At 36.4% G+C, this 17,754-nt stretch overlaps 1 protein-coding gene across 13 annotated transcripts in view; it reads left to right on the forward strand.

The window, feature by feature from the left end:
• The window catches only part of NEK11 (NIMA related kinase 11), a 310,384-nt gene that overhangs the window by 145,907 nt on the left and 146,723 nt on the right, over positions 1 to 17,754 (forward strand). The window contains exon 14 of one of the 13 annotated variants that reach the window (XM_050777900.1): positions 551 to 2,165. The exons of the other annotated variants lie outside the window; for them this stretch is intronic. Coding sequence (XP_050633857.1) covers positions 551 to 573 — 23 coding nt within the window. The 3' untranslated portion in view covers positions 574 to 2,165. Of the gene's footprint in view, positions 1 to 550; positions 2,166 to 17,754 lie in introns of those variants that run through there. 13 annotated transcript variants of the gene reach the window in all.

The following is a 17,754-nucleotide window of genomic DNA, read 5'->3' on the forward strand; positions in this document are numbered from 1 at the left end:
TGTGTTGGCTGGGCGCAGTGGCTCATGCCTGTAATCCCAGCACTTTGGGAGGCCAACTCAGGAGGATCACGAGGTCAGGAGATGGAGACCATCCTGGCTAACACGATGAAACCCTGTCTCTACTAAAAACACAAAAAATTACCCGGGCATGGTGGCGGGCAACTGTAGTCCCAGCTACTTGGGAGGCTGAGGCAGGAAAATGGTATGAACTCAGGAGGCAGAGCTTGCAGTGAGCCGAGATCGGGCCACTGCACTCCAGCCTGGGCAACAGAGCGAGACTCCATCTCAAAAAAAAGAAAAAGAAAAGAAAAGGTAACTTTGTGTTATGTTAAATCACAAACTTTGTGGTCATTTGTCACAGTAGATATAGAAAACTAATACAGCTATATTGGATTATGTCTGCTTCCAGTCAAATAACCACCATCTTTGATTCATATGCTAGGTTTTTTTGTTGAAATGATTGAAATAGCTTGGTTTGGTGTTTAGGCCAGACTTTAATTTAGAAATTTATGATAGGCATTGAAATTATTATTCTTTGATTTTTATAAAGGAACTTCCTATTTTGTTTTGTGACATGAAGAGCCATCTCAGTACCAGACACTAATTGTTGTAAGTGAGAGATCCCCAAGAATCACCTGTCAAACTCTTTCGTTTTTTGAAGTGAAATAGTACATCTCCAGAAAAAAGAAGAGAAAAGAAAAAAGAACTTTCGGGCAAGTAACTATGGCAGCAAAACCTAGTATCTTTTTCACTCATCAGTAACAACATTTTCAACTGACTTCTCTTTTTCTCTTGCTTCTAAAAAAACTCAAAAAAAGAAAACTAGGAAACCTCTAAAAAGATCCAAAATGATTGTTGCTTTTCATAGTGGTGTGCATAAGTGTGAGCAGTGTAGTGAATTTGACTTATTCTCTCCTTTAGCAGTCAGTTTTCCATGTCTGTCTTCAGGGAAGTATGCAAAGTCACCAGCATTTGCAGCTCACCAGGTAGACTTGTCTCTGATCTTGCAGGATGGGTTCCTTGCAAACCCGTCTCATTGGTCTGTGCATTGCCATCCACATGTGGGGATATATTTATATGAATGTGTGGTATAAACATACCTACCTACCTTCACAGCTAACCTTGATCATCCTTTCCTGCTAACCCCTTCATTTGTCTGAGATTTTTCTGGCCAAGACTCCTTTAAATTACTAATGGGAGTTTTTCTTACTATTAAAGATTAGCTGGCAAAGTAAATATTTGTAGATGAGTTTAAGATGCCTGCAGCCTTTTATTGCATGTGTTGATGCCTGGGCATTTTGGGTTGTAGAAATCAAAGAGACTTTACCCTTTTTTATATCTCAGATTGATTTTCTTTTTTGACTCTAGAAGAAATGAAAAAACTCAACCCTTCTCCCAGCTCAATTCCACATGACCTGTTTTCTAGGCTTCAAATAGCATGAAACTAAATTAACCTGCTTCTTTCCTTCCACCCTCCACCTCCCACAAATCCATTTTAAGATATAATAATTTGACAATTTGCATAAGCAGTTGCTTATGAGCATATGGTGTCTAGCCATATATTTAGCCTCCTTTTATTGGTGAGATTATACATTTTGAACAGGACCAACCTTTGTGTGTTTTTGGCATCCCAAATGAAAAATTTTAGTGGTATACTTGAGAGGGCTGAAAGGTGACTACTGATTAAGAAAGAGCAGAGTTTAGAAAAATGTTTAAAATGTTTCCCTTGGCCCTTTTAGCTCTGTGCTAGTGTTGAGGAGAGTAGGTCATTGCCCTGACTATGCTAACATGTTGACAGGCCATCTTCTTTTTTTTAAATTAAATAAAATTTAAAGTTCTGAGATATGTGTGTGGGATGTGCAGGTTTGTTACATAGGTAAACGTGTGCCATGGTGGTTTGTGGCACCTGTCAACCCATCACCCAGGTATTCAACCCCACAGGCATTAGCTATTTATCCTGATTCTCTCCCTCCCCCTGGCCCCCGACAGGCCCCAGTGTGTGTTGTTCCCCTCCCTGTGTCCATGTGTTCTCATTGCTCAGCTCTGACTTATAAGTAAGAACATGTGGTGTTTGGTTTTCTGTTCCTGTGTTAGTTTGCTGAGGATAATGGCTTCCAGCTCCATCCATGTCCCTGCAAAGGACATGACCTCATTCCTTTTTATGGCTGCATAGTATTCCATGGTGTATATGTATCACATTTTCTTTATCCAGTCTATCATCGATGGGCATTTGGGTTGATTCCATGTCTTTACTATTGTGAATAGTGCTGCAGTAAACATACATGTGCATGTATCTTTATAACAGAATGATTTGTATTCCTTTGGGTATATACTTGGTAATGGGATTGCTGGATAAAATGGTATTTCTGGTTCTCTGTCTTTGAGGAATCACCACACTGTCTTCCACAATGGTTGTACTAATTTATATTCCCACCAACAGTGTAAAAGCATTCTTATTTCCCCACAGCCTTGCCAGCATCTGTTGTTTCTTGACTTTTTATAATCGCACAGGCCATCTTCTTACCTGTCCCTAGGAACTCCATGATTCTTTGGTGCCATCATGATGTCATTCGATGCCTCGCCTCTTACCTTTTGCTCTTGGTAAATCGTATTCCTATAATCATTGCTCTCTCAGCTCAAAATTCCATCCAGTAGGCATCATGGTGAAAACATGTATTTTCCATTATATTGGCAATATTCATTGATTCAAAAATCTCAAAGGAAGTACTCACAGTATAGGAATGTATCATACCACAGCAGCTTAGAGTCAATAAATTAGTTCTTTGTTACTCGAAATGTGGCCTGTGGATTAGCATCACTAACATCCTGAGAATTTGTTAGAAATGCGGAATCTTGGACTTCACTTCAGACTTCCTAGATCAGAAGATGCATTTCTAACAACCTCTCAGTGATTCATAGGCACATTAAAGTTTGAAAAGCACTGAGCTAGACTCTAAACCCAAGGGACTATGGACCATGTCTGTCTTGCTCATCATTTTATTCCTACCTACTTATACAGTAACTAGTTCAGAGTTGGTTTTGGTAAGTATTTGTTGAATGAATGACTAAACCTAGGGAAAAATCCTGTTAAGAACATGAATGCTTTTTATCTTAAACAGCATACATTTCATGCAGAGATTAATTCAGTTGGGGAAACAGTAGAATAACAAGTTACCAGGAGAGGATAAGTTGTATGCATCACTGTTCATCTTTAAAATTTTTCTCTTTCTTCTTAAAGGAGACTGTAATCTAATTTCGCTAGACGAATACTGGACAAATGAAAAATAAAGGAATTTCTGAGATAAGGATATAGAATCCTCCATGCATACTTTTTGAATCCCCTAGCTGTTGCATCTTTCTTTATTGATACCCCTACATTTAAATAATCTTTTAGGTAAGCCACCAACAGTTTAAAAATATGGTTTGTTCTTCTGCCGTAACTATAGAATAGTATTTAATTTAATAGAAGCAGCCAGCCATCCTTTAATAGAAGGATCACCAGAGTAATCCTCCCAAGACTCCTTGGGATGTGTCCTGCCTAAGAACTACTGGGAATTAAAGGGTTGTATGAAGTATAGTCTGTATTACAGGTGCACACTTGTTTCTTTTGTTTATATCAGTTTAGTCTCCCCATGGAATTCATGACATCACTTTCTATATGACAGAACATTAGCAAATATTGGTTGAATCACTATTTTTTAATAACAGGCCTAGTAGGGCCATTATGTGAAAATATTTTTTATTGGTTGTATTGACTGGATCCTCTGGAAAGTGGATAATAAAACAGTTAGAAGTATAAGAGCTGTATTAGGGTAATGTCTGTTGAAGAAAACTGATAGAAGGATTGGGAGTAGGCAGAGAACCTTCAGACTATGATGCAGGCCTGACACCTGTGAAAGGCAAGCAGGAAGGAAAATGGACTGGGCAGAAAGCGTTTCAGACAGCACTGGAGCTCTGACACAGCCTCTTTCAGCCCAGTGGGTGGCTTTGAACCAGCTTATACTGGTTCAAAGATTTCCCGTAGAGGAATCCCATATTGGACAGAAATGCTATGCCCTACTGTCCCCCACCAACTCAAACGCTCAACTAATCCCCAGTATCTTACAGTTGGAGGCGCTGGGCTCACTGCATGCCTTGCAGCTAATCATCAAATTCTTGAAAGATCTGAGAGGCAGACTTCCACAGATGATTCATAGATAGTGGTTCCTTTGAGCCATTCCATATGCTTGAGATGATAAAAGACTATTTTGATAACAGTCTATAATTCAGTAGTTTTCTCTGACTTAAAGTAACCGTACCTCCAATATGTTCAAAGTAAGAATGACTAAAATATCTGGAATATTCATACACATTTCCACTAAAAATCCACTAAACTGATGGCCACTGGTATTCTTTAAAGAGATTTGGGGCCAGACTTTGTCTTTTCCTTACTTATGGCATTTACCAACTATGTGGACCTGGATAAAATTTTAATATTCCCAAGCCTCAGTTTTCTCATCTCTATAATGAGAATAATCACACGCATTTCATAGGGGTTTAGTGAGGAATAAATAAGATGGTACACAAAGAGCTTAGCACAGCACGTGAAACAAAATACACAGCAATTTTTTACTAAAGGAATACAATCAGTGTCAAAGCAAGTTGCAATATTTTCCCAAGTTTCATATAAAACCTTTGAAATGGTGATCAATAATATTTCAGCATTAATCACCAGGAAACCTTCTAATTTTAACCCGTAAACACCTTCACTATATGAATTAAGAATAATTTAGAATACAGTATTTTTATTTGCTATTGTTTTTGCATTTATGAAAAATATAAAATCACTTTGGCTGATTAGTTCTACATATCAAATGATGGTCTTGATGATGCCTATCAGGGCCAGTGAACTTAGTACCAAAATAAATTATCTTCTTTGTCAGGTCTGTAGAGAGCCCCCAGAATTAGAGCCAAGGCCCTACAGATGTTTATCAGGATAACGTAGAGAGAGTGCAGCATGCTGTTAATGACCTAATTCATGCCAAGGAAGGCATGTCTAAATGGGCACCCTCCTGTTGGTGCATCAGGGATACCACTGTTATATCCAGAACTAGAACCTGGGACAAAGTTCTTTCCTTAAAAAATGCTCCTTTGCCAGCCGTTTAGAGCCTATAAACTAGCAGTTAAAATTTCCATCTATTTTCTCTAAGTACATTGTAAATGTAAATATATTTTGTGCTAAGGAGCATAATAAGGACCAGAATATGTATCCCTTTTTTCATTGTAGTCTCATTTGAGATTTAGGCCAAACTCAGTAGATTAAAATATAGAACTTGGTAGGCATAACCGCGACTTTTCTATGGAAATATTTAGGTAATATATGTGGTTTATTTTAATGTAATCCTCTGCTTTGGGTTTCTAATAAAATCAGGTAATTTTCCTGATATGTAGGGATTTGTTACCCACTCTACCTCAGAGGCTGTATGTATAAGTGAACTCCTGGTTTTAGACAAGTTGCTTTGAATTACTTCCATTATTTTCTCCTTTAGTTGGAATATGAAGAAATTTCAGCAGGCCTTTTTTTGTAGCATAGATTTCGAAGACAAGGAAAAGTCTGTGCTTGTTTCAAATGAATGTATGCTTTTGCCTTCCTTTGGGCTGCATCTGGCATTAGAATATTCCAGATATGATTAAATATGCATAGTTTCATCATTTGCTTCTCATCACAAATCTATTGAGATAGGTCAAAATTATACTCAATAAGAGCATGTTCTGGAAGTGATATATAGTGGTTTGTCCAAGACAGTATTTTTTTACTACTGTAGGTTGTAAATAGCAGTAAGCTGTCTTCAGAAATTTTCTGGTTGATAAAAGAGTTTGTTAAAATAAAAATTAATTGGAGCAGATTCTGAATTATCCTAATAATATCATAATTCTCACTCTTTGTCTTAAGTGGGAGACAAAGGGTGAAGTTGTGGCTAGAAGGCTGGCATTGCTTATATGTTGGGTCTACCCATAGAGCGGATTATGCCTGTGATGTCATTTATCTTACCAAGATGGTGGAATAGCTTCTGTAAAGGAAGGCAGGCTGGATGTGACTCTCTACTTTGAGGGCTCCAGTCTTGTCCATGCTCAGGAGTGAGAGGTATTATAGTCTGAGTCTGGCTCTTCAAGGTGACTTGGTTTATATGTGTTCTGAGTCCAGGCCTTCCAATTGGGCTGCTTATTAAAATCCCTTATGAAGATTTGAAAATACAAACACCATTGTATCTGTTGTTTTAGACTCTGATTTAGAAGGTCGTGATCCATGGTACTCAAACTGTACTGGGCATCAGAATCAGCTGAAGGACTAACTAGAACACAGATTAATGGGTTCAATGGCATGCTGAAGCTGACGCACACTGACTCTCAGAGCCTACTGTATATATCTCTTTCCAATCTTATGTTCAGGTGGTATCATGTGAGTAGCTTGAAATCAGCCATATTGAAAGTATTTACACCAGAAACATTGGCAAATGCTACTAATCAGGGCTTCCCTCTCTCCAGGAGCCAGTTGTTAAAACATTTATTTACCAGCCCACCAGTGGCAGAGCCCTGCCCTCAGGGCTTCTGATTCAATAGGTCTTGGGTAGTGGGTATTTCCTTTTGGGCAGAGATCAAGAATTTATGTTTCTAACAAGTTCCTTGGTGATACTGGTGCTGTGGGTTTGAGGAGCACACACTAAAAGCAATTTGTCTAGAAGTATGCTGTCTAATTTGAAATCCACTAGTCACATGTGATTACTTTAAATTAATTAAAGTTAAATACAATTAAAAATCTGTTCCTCAGTCACATTAGTCACATTTCAAGTGCTTAATAATTATATGTGGTTAGTGGGTACTGTGTTGGACAGCATACTTCTAGAACATTTCATCATCGAAGAAAGTCTTATTGGTCAGCACTGTTCCAGAGTAAAATCTAAGTATCTAAATTTTTTAAAAGTTCCACAGGTGATTCTGGTGGGAAACCTGTTTCAATAATCACTATAACTACTATTAAATGTTGATCTTATATTTCAACTTAAAACTAACAAAAAATTATATTTCCCTCATTTTCTAGTTCTTCCTTGGAATGAGGGATTGGTTTACAGAAATTCTCAAATACTGACAACATGTGTCAATAACTCTTCTGCTTTTTCATAGAGAAGGACACTGAAATGCAAAGAGGTAAAAGATAAAAGAGGTATTGTTGAACTGGACCCAGCCCCATCTGTAATTTTTTTTCAGAGGTTTCTCTTCTCTGCTGTGACAGCTTTCCACTAAATAGAAGAAATGAGTACGGGTGTTTGGTTGAAGTGCTACTTCCAGATCGTATTAGGACCCAACACTGTGATACTGTTATGCTCTCTCAGACCATACTGTGGCAGGTGAAAGCCCCAAAAGTCACACAGATTGAAAATAAAGTATTTCAGAGTTTACCTAACAATAATTCCTTCCCAACCAGTGAAAGACAAAGCTTACATTTATTCAAAACCAGTTGATCATGTTAATGAATCAGAAGTGTTCAAACCAGCTGATTTTATAAGACTGAAGACAAAATACAATTTAATTAGAGATGGTCCGGTAAAATAGCTAACAGTCATTAGTGACATCTGGGAGCAAATAACCAAACCCTGAGTTAATGGAGGGTACACAGGCAGATAGAGGCTTGACACTGGGACTAAAGCTGGCCTGGAGTGTCATCGTGTGAGTGTGTCTCTTATGTGTAGTTGTGTAATGAGCTGTTTCTTATATAGCCTCGTACATAGAAGTGTGTTTTGTGAGTTCATATCTCCAGAATGCTTGTGTGGCCTCAACAATGTCCATTTATTTTGGTTCCTTTGTGATTAAAATAGTATGATTTTATGGTGATAGGAAAATAGTCAGTGGTATTTCTTTTTCCTCTAAAAGATTTATTATTAGATTGGTGCAAAAGCAATTTCAATTTTTGCCATTGAAAGCAATAGCAAAAACCACAATTACTTTTGCACTAACCTAGTATAATAGACTTTATTTTCTTAAGTGACAGTTTGCCTCTTTGAGCTTCAAAAGTGGTTATCTTATGTGGCTCTGTAGAAATCTCTTAAAAATTACCTGTTTTCTTCTTTCTGGGCTTCCTTTTAGGGATTCTGGAGTCCTTTCTTTTAGGAATTTAACATTGCTGTTATCCTTGTACTTTGTAGGTACCATTATATCCTTGCACTTTTGAATCCTAATTGATTTTCCTGCTCCTAGGCAATTGCCTTTCATATCCTTTAGCAAAGCATTCCCTGAACACCACTTTTATCTTTCATCAACATTCAATCTTCAACAAATATTTATCAGGCATCCATTCTGCTGAGAAAAGGGAATCCAGTAGTGAGCAAGACAGACTTGCTTCTGCCCTATAGAGCCTACAGTGAAGTTTTCAGTTTTCCTCTACCCCAAAGTGTTTCATTACTTCCTATAGTGAGTTGAATTCTGACCACCAAAAGGTATGTCTGCTTGGAACCTCAGAATGTGACCTTATTTGGAATAAAGATCTTTGTAGATAAAATTAAGGTAAGGATCTTCAGGTGAGATCACCCTGGATTACAAGTGGGCCCTGAATCCAGTGACAAGTCCTTATCAGATAAGAAAAAATAAAGCAGACACAGAGATATGTTAATACAAAGAAGATGATATGAAGAGATTTTAGTAATGCAACTACCAGCCAAAGAAGACCAAGGATTGCCAACAGCCACCAGAAGCTAGGAAGGAGGCCTGGAACAGATTCTTCCTCAGAGCTTCCAAAAGGAACCAACCCTGCCAGTGCCCTGATTTTGGACTTCTGACCTCCAGAATTGTGAGAGAATAAATTTCTGTTGTTTTAAACCACGAAATTTGTGGGAGTTCATTACAGCAGGCCTAGGAAACTAAGACACTTCCTGTCTTAGTCTGTTCAGGCTGTTATAACAAAATACCATAGACTAGGTGGCTTATAAACAACAGACATTTATTTATTACCATTCTGGAGGCTGGGAAATCCAAGATCAATGCATTGGCAGATTCAGTGTCTGGCAAGGGCCTATTTTCTGGTTCATAGATGATGACTTCTCACTGCATCTTTTATAAGGGTACTAATCCGATTCATGAAGGCTCCATTCTCACAATCTGATCTCCCCTCAAAAGCTCCAACTTCTAATATCATCACATTGGTGATTACTTTTCAACATATAAATTTAGGGGAGACACAAACATTAAAACCATAGCATTTCCTTTATTCATTTTAAAAACATAAACCCTTTTATCTCCTGTTTGAATAGCAGTCAAGAGAACAGGTTATTTAGCCAGACTGTCTGGGCTATAATTCTGTCTTTTCCGATCACTAACTGTATAATTTGGGTCAAACACCTGAAACATCTGTGCCTCAGTTTCCTCATCTGTTAGATGAAAATCATGATAATATTGATGTCATAGCATTACTGTGAGGACTTTAAAAGCACTTAGAGCAGTTGCTGGAGTGTAGTGATTAATAATTATTTTACTACTATTTTACTAATTTTCGTTAATGTTAAAGGCTTACAGACTGTTTCACAGTCAGTCCAAACAGAAATGTTTTTTCTAATTGCTCACTTACCATAGAACTTTATACCTCTACTGTTTTTAATCACATATAGCCTTGTGATTATATTTAACTTTACACATCAATGTATAAATCCATAAATATTTACTGAGAAACTGCTAAGTTCAAGGTATTTTGTTAGTCGTTTTGGGAAACTTGAGCTAGAAAAATTTTTTTTAAAGAAGCAAAAATTCTTTAGCAGCAAATGAACTTATTCATGCTTTCAAAAACTACTGTTCCAGCACTCACATGTGCCCAGCACTGTCCTGTGCACTGGGGATTCAGGAGTGAACAAAGCAGACACAAATCCGTGCCTCCATGGAGCCTCCATTCAACTGGGGGTGATAGAAAAGAAACAAGACAAATATGTTGGAGGTTGGGGCTGGTGGGAGGTATTTGGATCATAGAGGCAGATCCCTCATGAATGGCTTAATGCCATCCTTAAAGTAATGGGTGATTTCTCACTTGATGCATTCAGATGAGATCTGGTTGTTTAAAAGAGTGTAGCATCTTCCCCCTTCTTGTTCCCCTCTGTTGCTTCCTGTCTCACCATCTTCCCCCTTCTTGTTCCCTTCTGTTGTTTCCTGTCTCACCATGTGGCACCCACTCCCCCTTCACCTTCTGCTATGATTTTAAGCTTCCTGAGGCCCTCACCAGAAGTGGATGCCAGCACAACACTTGCTGTACAGCCTGCAGAACGCTCAGCCAAAATAAACTTCTCTTCTTTATAAATTACCCATCCTCAGATATTCCTTATAATTATAGTGATACTAATGGACTAATACCCTGTGGTAAAAAGTTTAGTGGGGCATTGAATCTCTTAATCCAGGGTAAAATGTGAAGATAATCTCCCAATTCTGAAGACTAAAAGGTCTCTAGAAATTATGATTTCAGAACAAAATATAATTATTGTAAATATTACAACATTTAACAACATAAAAATAACATGTTACCAAAATTGGGAGGTATGGAAAGGTGAGTTGGAAAAAAGCCTTAGTGTACAGACTTCTTTAACAGCAGAAAGTCAATTAATAGTATCTAAAAGTGAAACACATAGCCAATAAAAGATAGAGACTCCAGCCTCTTCACATTGTTATAATTATTATCCTTACAGAGGTATGTTATTAACTAACATCTCTTGTGGTAAAGGAACAATTATCTAAAGTTTAGCAACTACTCAGTTTCAGTTTTTTTCTTTGATAATTTCAAAAAATACGTTTAATACCTAGAAAAAATAATACTGTATTGCTTTCTCATTGCTGCTGTAACAAATAATCACAAACTTAGTGGCTTAAGCAATGCAAATGGACTCCCTTACAGCTCCGCAGATTAAAAGTCCAAAAGTGGTCTCACTGGGCTAAAATCAATATGTCAGCTGGGCTGCATTCCTTCTGGAGGCTCTAGTGACCTTGCTGTTTCCAGCTCATAGAGCTCCTGCATTCCTTGGTTTGTGCCCTCCTTTCTCTATCTTCAAAGCCAGCAACACTGGACCAAGCCCTTCTTATACTGCCATCTCTCTGGTTCTCCCTCTTCTGTGCTGTGCCGTCTTCTATTTTTAAGGACTCTTAGAATTATATTGGACCCACCCAGGTAATCCAGGATGATCTCCCTATTTTAAAGGTGGCAAATTAACAATCTTAATTATGTCAGTCTTAACTCTACTTTGTCATGTAAGATAACATATTCACAAACTCTGGGGATTAGTATGTGAACATTGTTTGGGGATTATTATTCTGCCTACCACAAATACTCTTAATTATGATAAAAAATATAATGTTTAAAAAGAGAGTTAAGGACAGTCTTTTCAACAAATGATATTAGGAAGACTGGATATCTATATGCAAAATAATAAAGCTGCACCCTTACCTCATACCAAAAAAAATTAACTTAAAATAGATCAAAAACCTAAAACTATAGAAACACATAGAAGAAAGCTCATGACATTGGATATGACAGTAATTTATTGATATGACACCAAAAGTACCAGCAACAAAAGAAAACATAGATAAACATGGATTTCATCAAAATGAGAAGATTCCATGTATCAAAGAACAGTATCAACATAGTAAGGTGGCAACCCACAGAATGGGAGAAAATATTTGCAAAGCACATATCCAATAACGGATTAGTATCCAGAATATATAAAGAACTCTTGAAAACAACAACAACAAATCAAACAGCCCAATTAAAAAAATGGGCAAAAAAATTTGAATAGAAATTTCTCCAAAGAAGATACACAGATGGCCAACAAGCACATGAAATGATGCTCCATATCACTAATCACTAGGGAAATACAATTAAAAATCACAATGAAATACCACTTCACACCCATTAGAATGGCAACTATCAAAAAAACAAAATAACAAATGTTGGCCAGGATGTGGTGAAATTGGAGCCCTTATGCACTGCTGGTGGGAATTTAAGACGGGGTAGCTGCTGTATAAACAGTATGGTGATTCCTCAAAAAATTAAACATGGAATTACCATATTTTCCAGCAGTTCCACATCTGATTATATACCCTCCAAAATTGAAAACAGGATCTCAAAGAGATATTTTTACACCGATGTTCACAGCAGCACTATTCACCAGAGCCAAAAGGTGAAACAACTCAAATGTCCATTGATGGATGAATGGATAAACAAAGCATAACATACATGCAATGGAATATTATTCAACCTTAAAAAGGAAGAAAATTCTGATACATGCCACCATGTAATGAACCTTGAAGACATTATGCTACATGAAATAAGCCAGACACAAGGGGACAAATATTGCATAATTCTGCTTTAATGAGCTACATATAGCAGCCAAAATCATAGAGATAGAAAGTAGAACTGTGGTTGTCAGGGGCTAGGGGAAGGGAGTAATGGGGAGTTACTGTTTCATGGTACAGAGTTTCCATTTGGGAAAATAAAAAAGTTCTGGACAGGGATAGTGGTGATGGTTGCACAACAGTGTGATGGTGTGGTAATCCCCAGCTACTGAATAAACTCTAGGTTAGCAGTTTTCAAACTTTTTGGCACCAGGACACCTTAACATGCTTAAAAATTGCTTGGGACACTGAAGAGCTTTTGTTTACATGGTTATATCTATAGATATATACTGTATTAGAAACTAAAACAGAATTTTAAAATAGTCACTTAAAAATAACAGTAATAAATCTATACATATTAACATAAGTTACATACTTATTATGAAAGGTAACTATATTTTCCAAAATAAAAAATTTGTTTAAAGCAATGGTGTTAGTTTACATTTTTATGTTTTTTTAATGACTAGCCTAAGAGAAGGCAGCGGTAGTCTCATATCTGCTTTGTATTTAGTCTATTGTGATATTACATGCCATATAACCTTTGGAAAACTGTTTATTAATGACTGGACAAGAGTGAAAAAGGCAAATAACATCTTGGTATTGTTAGAGTTTGGACTTCCTGAGTCTCAGAGACTTCCAGGGGTTCCTGGACTACTCTTTGAGAACTTCTATTCTAGGCATAAAATGACACTGCAAGAGCTAGCATTAAATGTTCCAGGATATCATGAATAATTTCTCCATTTGTTCTGCACTATTAAACAATTTTAATAACCTGGAAAAGGAATAATGAAGCAACAGGAATCCATTTCATAAATAGGGTACTGTAAGATAAAAGCCCTACTTTATTTGAATTTCATGGGTGTGAAATCATTAATAAACAGAATTAATGTTTTCAGTGTTATTCTAACTATCATAAAATTCTACATTCTTACTGAGATGATGCACTTTTATAGTTTAATAGATATCATTTTATGTGCTAAGTAGGTAGGTGCAAGATCTTGAAATTGTTGGGGGGCCTCCTGTGGGGATAATTGTGTGGTGAAGTACAGTCATTTACTTAAATATTTCTCCCAAGAGTTTGAGAGTTTCTAAATGAATCAGCCAAATGCCTGGCTCCAGCATTCACTAGGCACAGCAGTTTTTCATCACTGAAGAATCGCAAATAAGATGCCATTGTCTGATAAATAATTTTATGTTACTTGTCAACTTCTCAAAAAAATAGTCCTTGGAGAGCTGTAGTATCAGCAAATGCAATCAACATATTACAGCAAGTTGATTTGCAGGTTTATCATCATGGAAATAAAACTTTCAGACACTGCAAGGTATGGTGACAGTGAAATGTTTTTCTGTCCCTGGTGGCATGGATTTCAGAGAGTATCTTTAGATGGATAGCTCTATGTTAGCATTGACAAATTACACGTATAGTTTTATTTCCGTTTTCCCAGTTATGTTCTTACATGAATGTATTCTTTTTTTTGTTTAATTTTCTCTTGGAAAGATATACAGTTATTTTTAGTTGAATAGCTTATGAAAAATAGGTGCATTTGACAAAGGTGCTTAATGTACGGTTGGAATAAATGCAGTTCTAGTTGAATGCACAGCAATAGTGTGATGGGCCCAAATTTATATTTCTATCTATATACACCTCTTCCATTGACAAGATTTATTATATCCTAGAGAGTTTTCTAGGGGTTTTCAGTAGGATCCTATAAATTCAGAACTTAGAATCAGAAATGCATAATATTTTCTTACTTCAACATTGATAATGTTTCTCTTCCCCACTATTCAAAGTAGTCATTTTCGTTTTTCAAGTGAAGCCACACAATATGTACACTATTTACATTAAGTTTTTATAAATTTATATTTTATAATTAAATAATCTCAACATTTTAACTGTGAATTTTGTGTTTTAAATTGAGTTTTAACAAATGATTAGGAGAAACCACAACATTTATTAAATACAAAATATATTTTCCCCTTTTATTTTCCTAAGAAACTGTCATCCTACCGATCATGCAATTGAATGCATCTTTTCAGGTTTGTTTTCTTATATAGGAAATATAAAGCAAGAAGTCTGCATGGTATAGTGAGAATCAAGAGATACAGAGTGAAAAGATCCGAGGTTGAATCTAGCCTTCCCACACTGGCTGTGTGATATCAGACAAGTTCTGAAACTTTCCCAAGTTTCAACATTGTCATCTATAAAATGGATTATGAGGTACTATTACCAGGCTGCTCATGGTAATGAGCATGGTAAGAACCTCTAGTTTCCCAACTCTGAGGAGCCCTCATCTCATCTCAAGTGCTGCATTTGCCTCCAGATAGTCTCCTGCCCTCAACCAGTTCATTCATTACATGCCTACCAAAGTGATCTTTTAAAAATGTAAAGCAGAGTTTGCCATTGCTTGCTTGAAACATCTATTAGCTTTCTGTTGTGTGTAGGATACACAACAGAAAAACTTTCACGTGGCCTATAAGGTCCCTGCTTGCTTGCTGTTCCCCACCCCACCTCCAACCTCACCCCATGCTAGTACACTCCATCTCACTCCTGTTGTGGTGACTAGCCATCCCAGTTTGCCTGAGATTTTCTTAGTTTAAGCACTGAAAACAAGAATGGTTGCCCACTACGCTCCTGATAGTCCAGCCATATTGTTCTCTGGGTGTGCCCACATCTTTCCCATCTTTGAGAAGTCTGTTTGTCTTGGAAGCCACATCATATGCCCTCACCATGTACCTAGTTCATGCCTATCCATCCTTCAGGCCTCAGTTTAAAGGTCCTATTTGCAGAGGATCCTTCCCTGAGTCACAGATATAAATTAGATCTCATGTGTTATTCTTATATTAGCACCTGCAGGGCAACTGCATACAATTGTGCCCGCTGTGTGCTGCACAACCTCAGGGACCTCCATAGATGATGTGAAGGTGGTCCCCGGAGTTGTACCATGAGTTGATGCTGGAACCGTTCTTTTCCTTTATAGCACCTTTGTCAGTTGTGGTACATATAATGTCTACAAATTGTAAATATAAAGAATATATATTTCAGAATATATATATATATATATGCGCAATTGAAGAATTTTTTAGTACACCCTATTGGTATGTAAGTTTCATAAGTGTAGGAGCTCTGTCAATTTTGATAATTTTTGTACCCATTAACCAGTATAGTTAGTTATTTGTAAAATGTGTCCGATAAATATTTGCTTAATGAATGAACGGGAGCATATTTTATATGGGTTTGGTGACTTTTATGTGATAATATATTGAAAGTCCTTTGTAAGTTATAATTATTATTTGTGATAAATATTAAATAGAATATGAAAAATGATTATTAGTAAAATAACTAGGTTCTACTGTGATATAAACTCTTAAATGTTTTTTCAAATACCCTATTAGCAGTCCTTAAGATTTTCCAGAGATAAGCAATGATAAGCAGATGAATGGAGCAAAGTAAATAATCCAGAACATTGCCTAAACATGAGTTTAGTATGTACAAATGCAATGTTTTATTTAGTGAAGAAAGAAGACATATTTAAATAAGTAGTCTTGGAAAAATTGCCTGTTTGGAAAAAAAAATAGATTCTCACTGTATACCACACCCAAAAATAAATTTCAGTGAATTAAAAATTTAAATATTTAAGACATGAAATAAATAATAGAAGAAGATGTTGAAGAATAACTTCATATTCTTGGAGTAAGGAATTTCTTTATAATTATGAAATAAACCCAGAAGTCATAAAAGACTTACAGAATTGCCTATTTAAAAATGCAAAATTTCTTTTTTCTTTTTCTTTCTTTCTTTTTTTTTTTTTGATACAGTGTCTCACTCTGTCACCCAGGCTAGAGTACAGTGGCGTGATCTTGGCTCACTGCAACTTCCACCTCCCCAGTTCAAGTGGTTCTCCTGCCTCAGCCTCAGCCTCCTGAGTAGCTGGGACTACAGGTGCTGCCACCACGCCAGGCTAATTTTTGTATTTTTAGTAGAAATGGGGTTTCACCATATTGGCCAGGCTGGTCTCAAACTCCTGACCTTGTGATCTGCCCACTTCAGCCTCCTAAAGTGCTGGGATTATAGGCGTGAGGTACCATGTCTGGCCGCAAAATTTCTATATAGCAAAAGACAAAATAAAGTTAAAAGACAAATGACAAATAACAAATTAAGAAAACATTTGCAATTCTTACAATATATACAGGTTATAAGGTAAAAATATATAATCTACCTACCCCTTTAAATTAACAAAAAAAGAAAACCCAACAGAAAAATGAGCAGAGGAAATTACCAATTTCATGAAGAATCTCACAAATGCCTAATAAAAGGTGATTCAACCTTATTAAATAAATAAAAATAAAACTATGATATGTCACAGTTTTGTAAAACAGGAAGGATTTACAAGACAGAATATACAATGTTAACAAAAGTGCGGGGGGAAACAGGACTTTTATACATTGATGGTAACATGCATAATAGTTTTGAAGAAATATTTTACAACTTGTAAAAAAATTAATATTTTTATTCAACAGTTTTTAAAAAGATCATATGTAAAGAGCTCTCTGGGTATTGGGAATATAATGCTTTTTTTTTTAAGTCCCTAACCTCTTGGAATGTAACATTCTGGAGGAGAAGTTAGAAAATGAACAAAAAACTACAAATAGAAGTAAAGTGTAATATAAAACACAGTGGCATTCTACTTCTGATAATGCAGGCTGGGTAATGCCAGCAACATTTCAGTAGATTAGACTAGACTAGTTTTCATAAAGCTTATATGCCGCCAAAGCAGAAATTAATGAACTGAAAGAAAGGTGAGAATACATTAGAGTACTGAGAGCAAACACAGGAAATTATAGAAGAAAGGGCAAAAGACCGGGGGAACACAGTTAGATCTAATATCACTTAACTGAAGTCCCAGAGAGAAACAGTATTTCAGGAAATAACAGGGGAAGTTTTTCCAGAATTGATGATGGATATCATTCAATAGATTCAAGAGACTGACAAATATCGAGTAACAAAATACAGAAATCTGTATTCTGCTTGATATATCATGTTAAAACTTTAGGCAACCAAATATGTAGAGATTCTTAAAAGAATCCAGAGAAAAACCAAGAAATTACTTTCAAACAAGTGACAAGGAAACTAATTGCTAATCTAAATAGCAATAAAGAAAGGCATAAGTAATTGACATCTTCCGTGTACTGAAAGAAAGTAACCTTCAACCTGTAATTCATAGAGTAAATCAACGTAATGAAAATTATAAAGTCCACACTGAGATACCACTACATACCACTCAGGAAAAAATGTAAAAGTTTGATAATACCAACTGTTGTTAAGGATGTGGAACTACAAAGACAAATTATGCTTCCATTACT

Source organism: Macaca thibetana, chromosome 2, assembly GCF_024542745.1.
Source record: "Macaca thibetana thibetana isolate TM-01 chromosome 2, ASM2454274v1, whole genome shotgun sequence".
Classification (NCBI taxonomy): Eukaryota; Metazoa; Chordata; class Mammalia; order Primates; family Cercopithecidae; genus Macaca; species Macaca thibetana.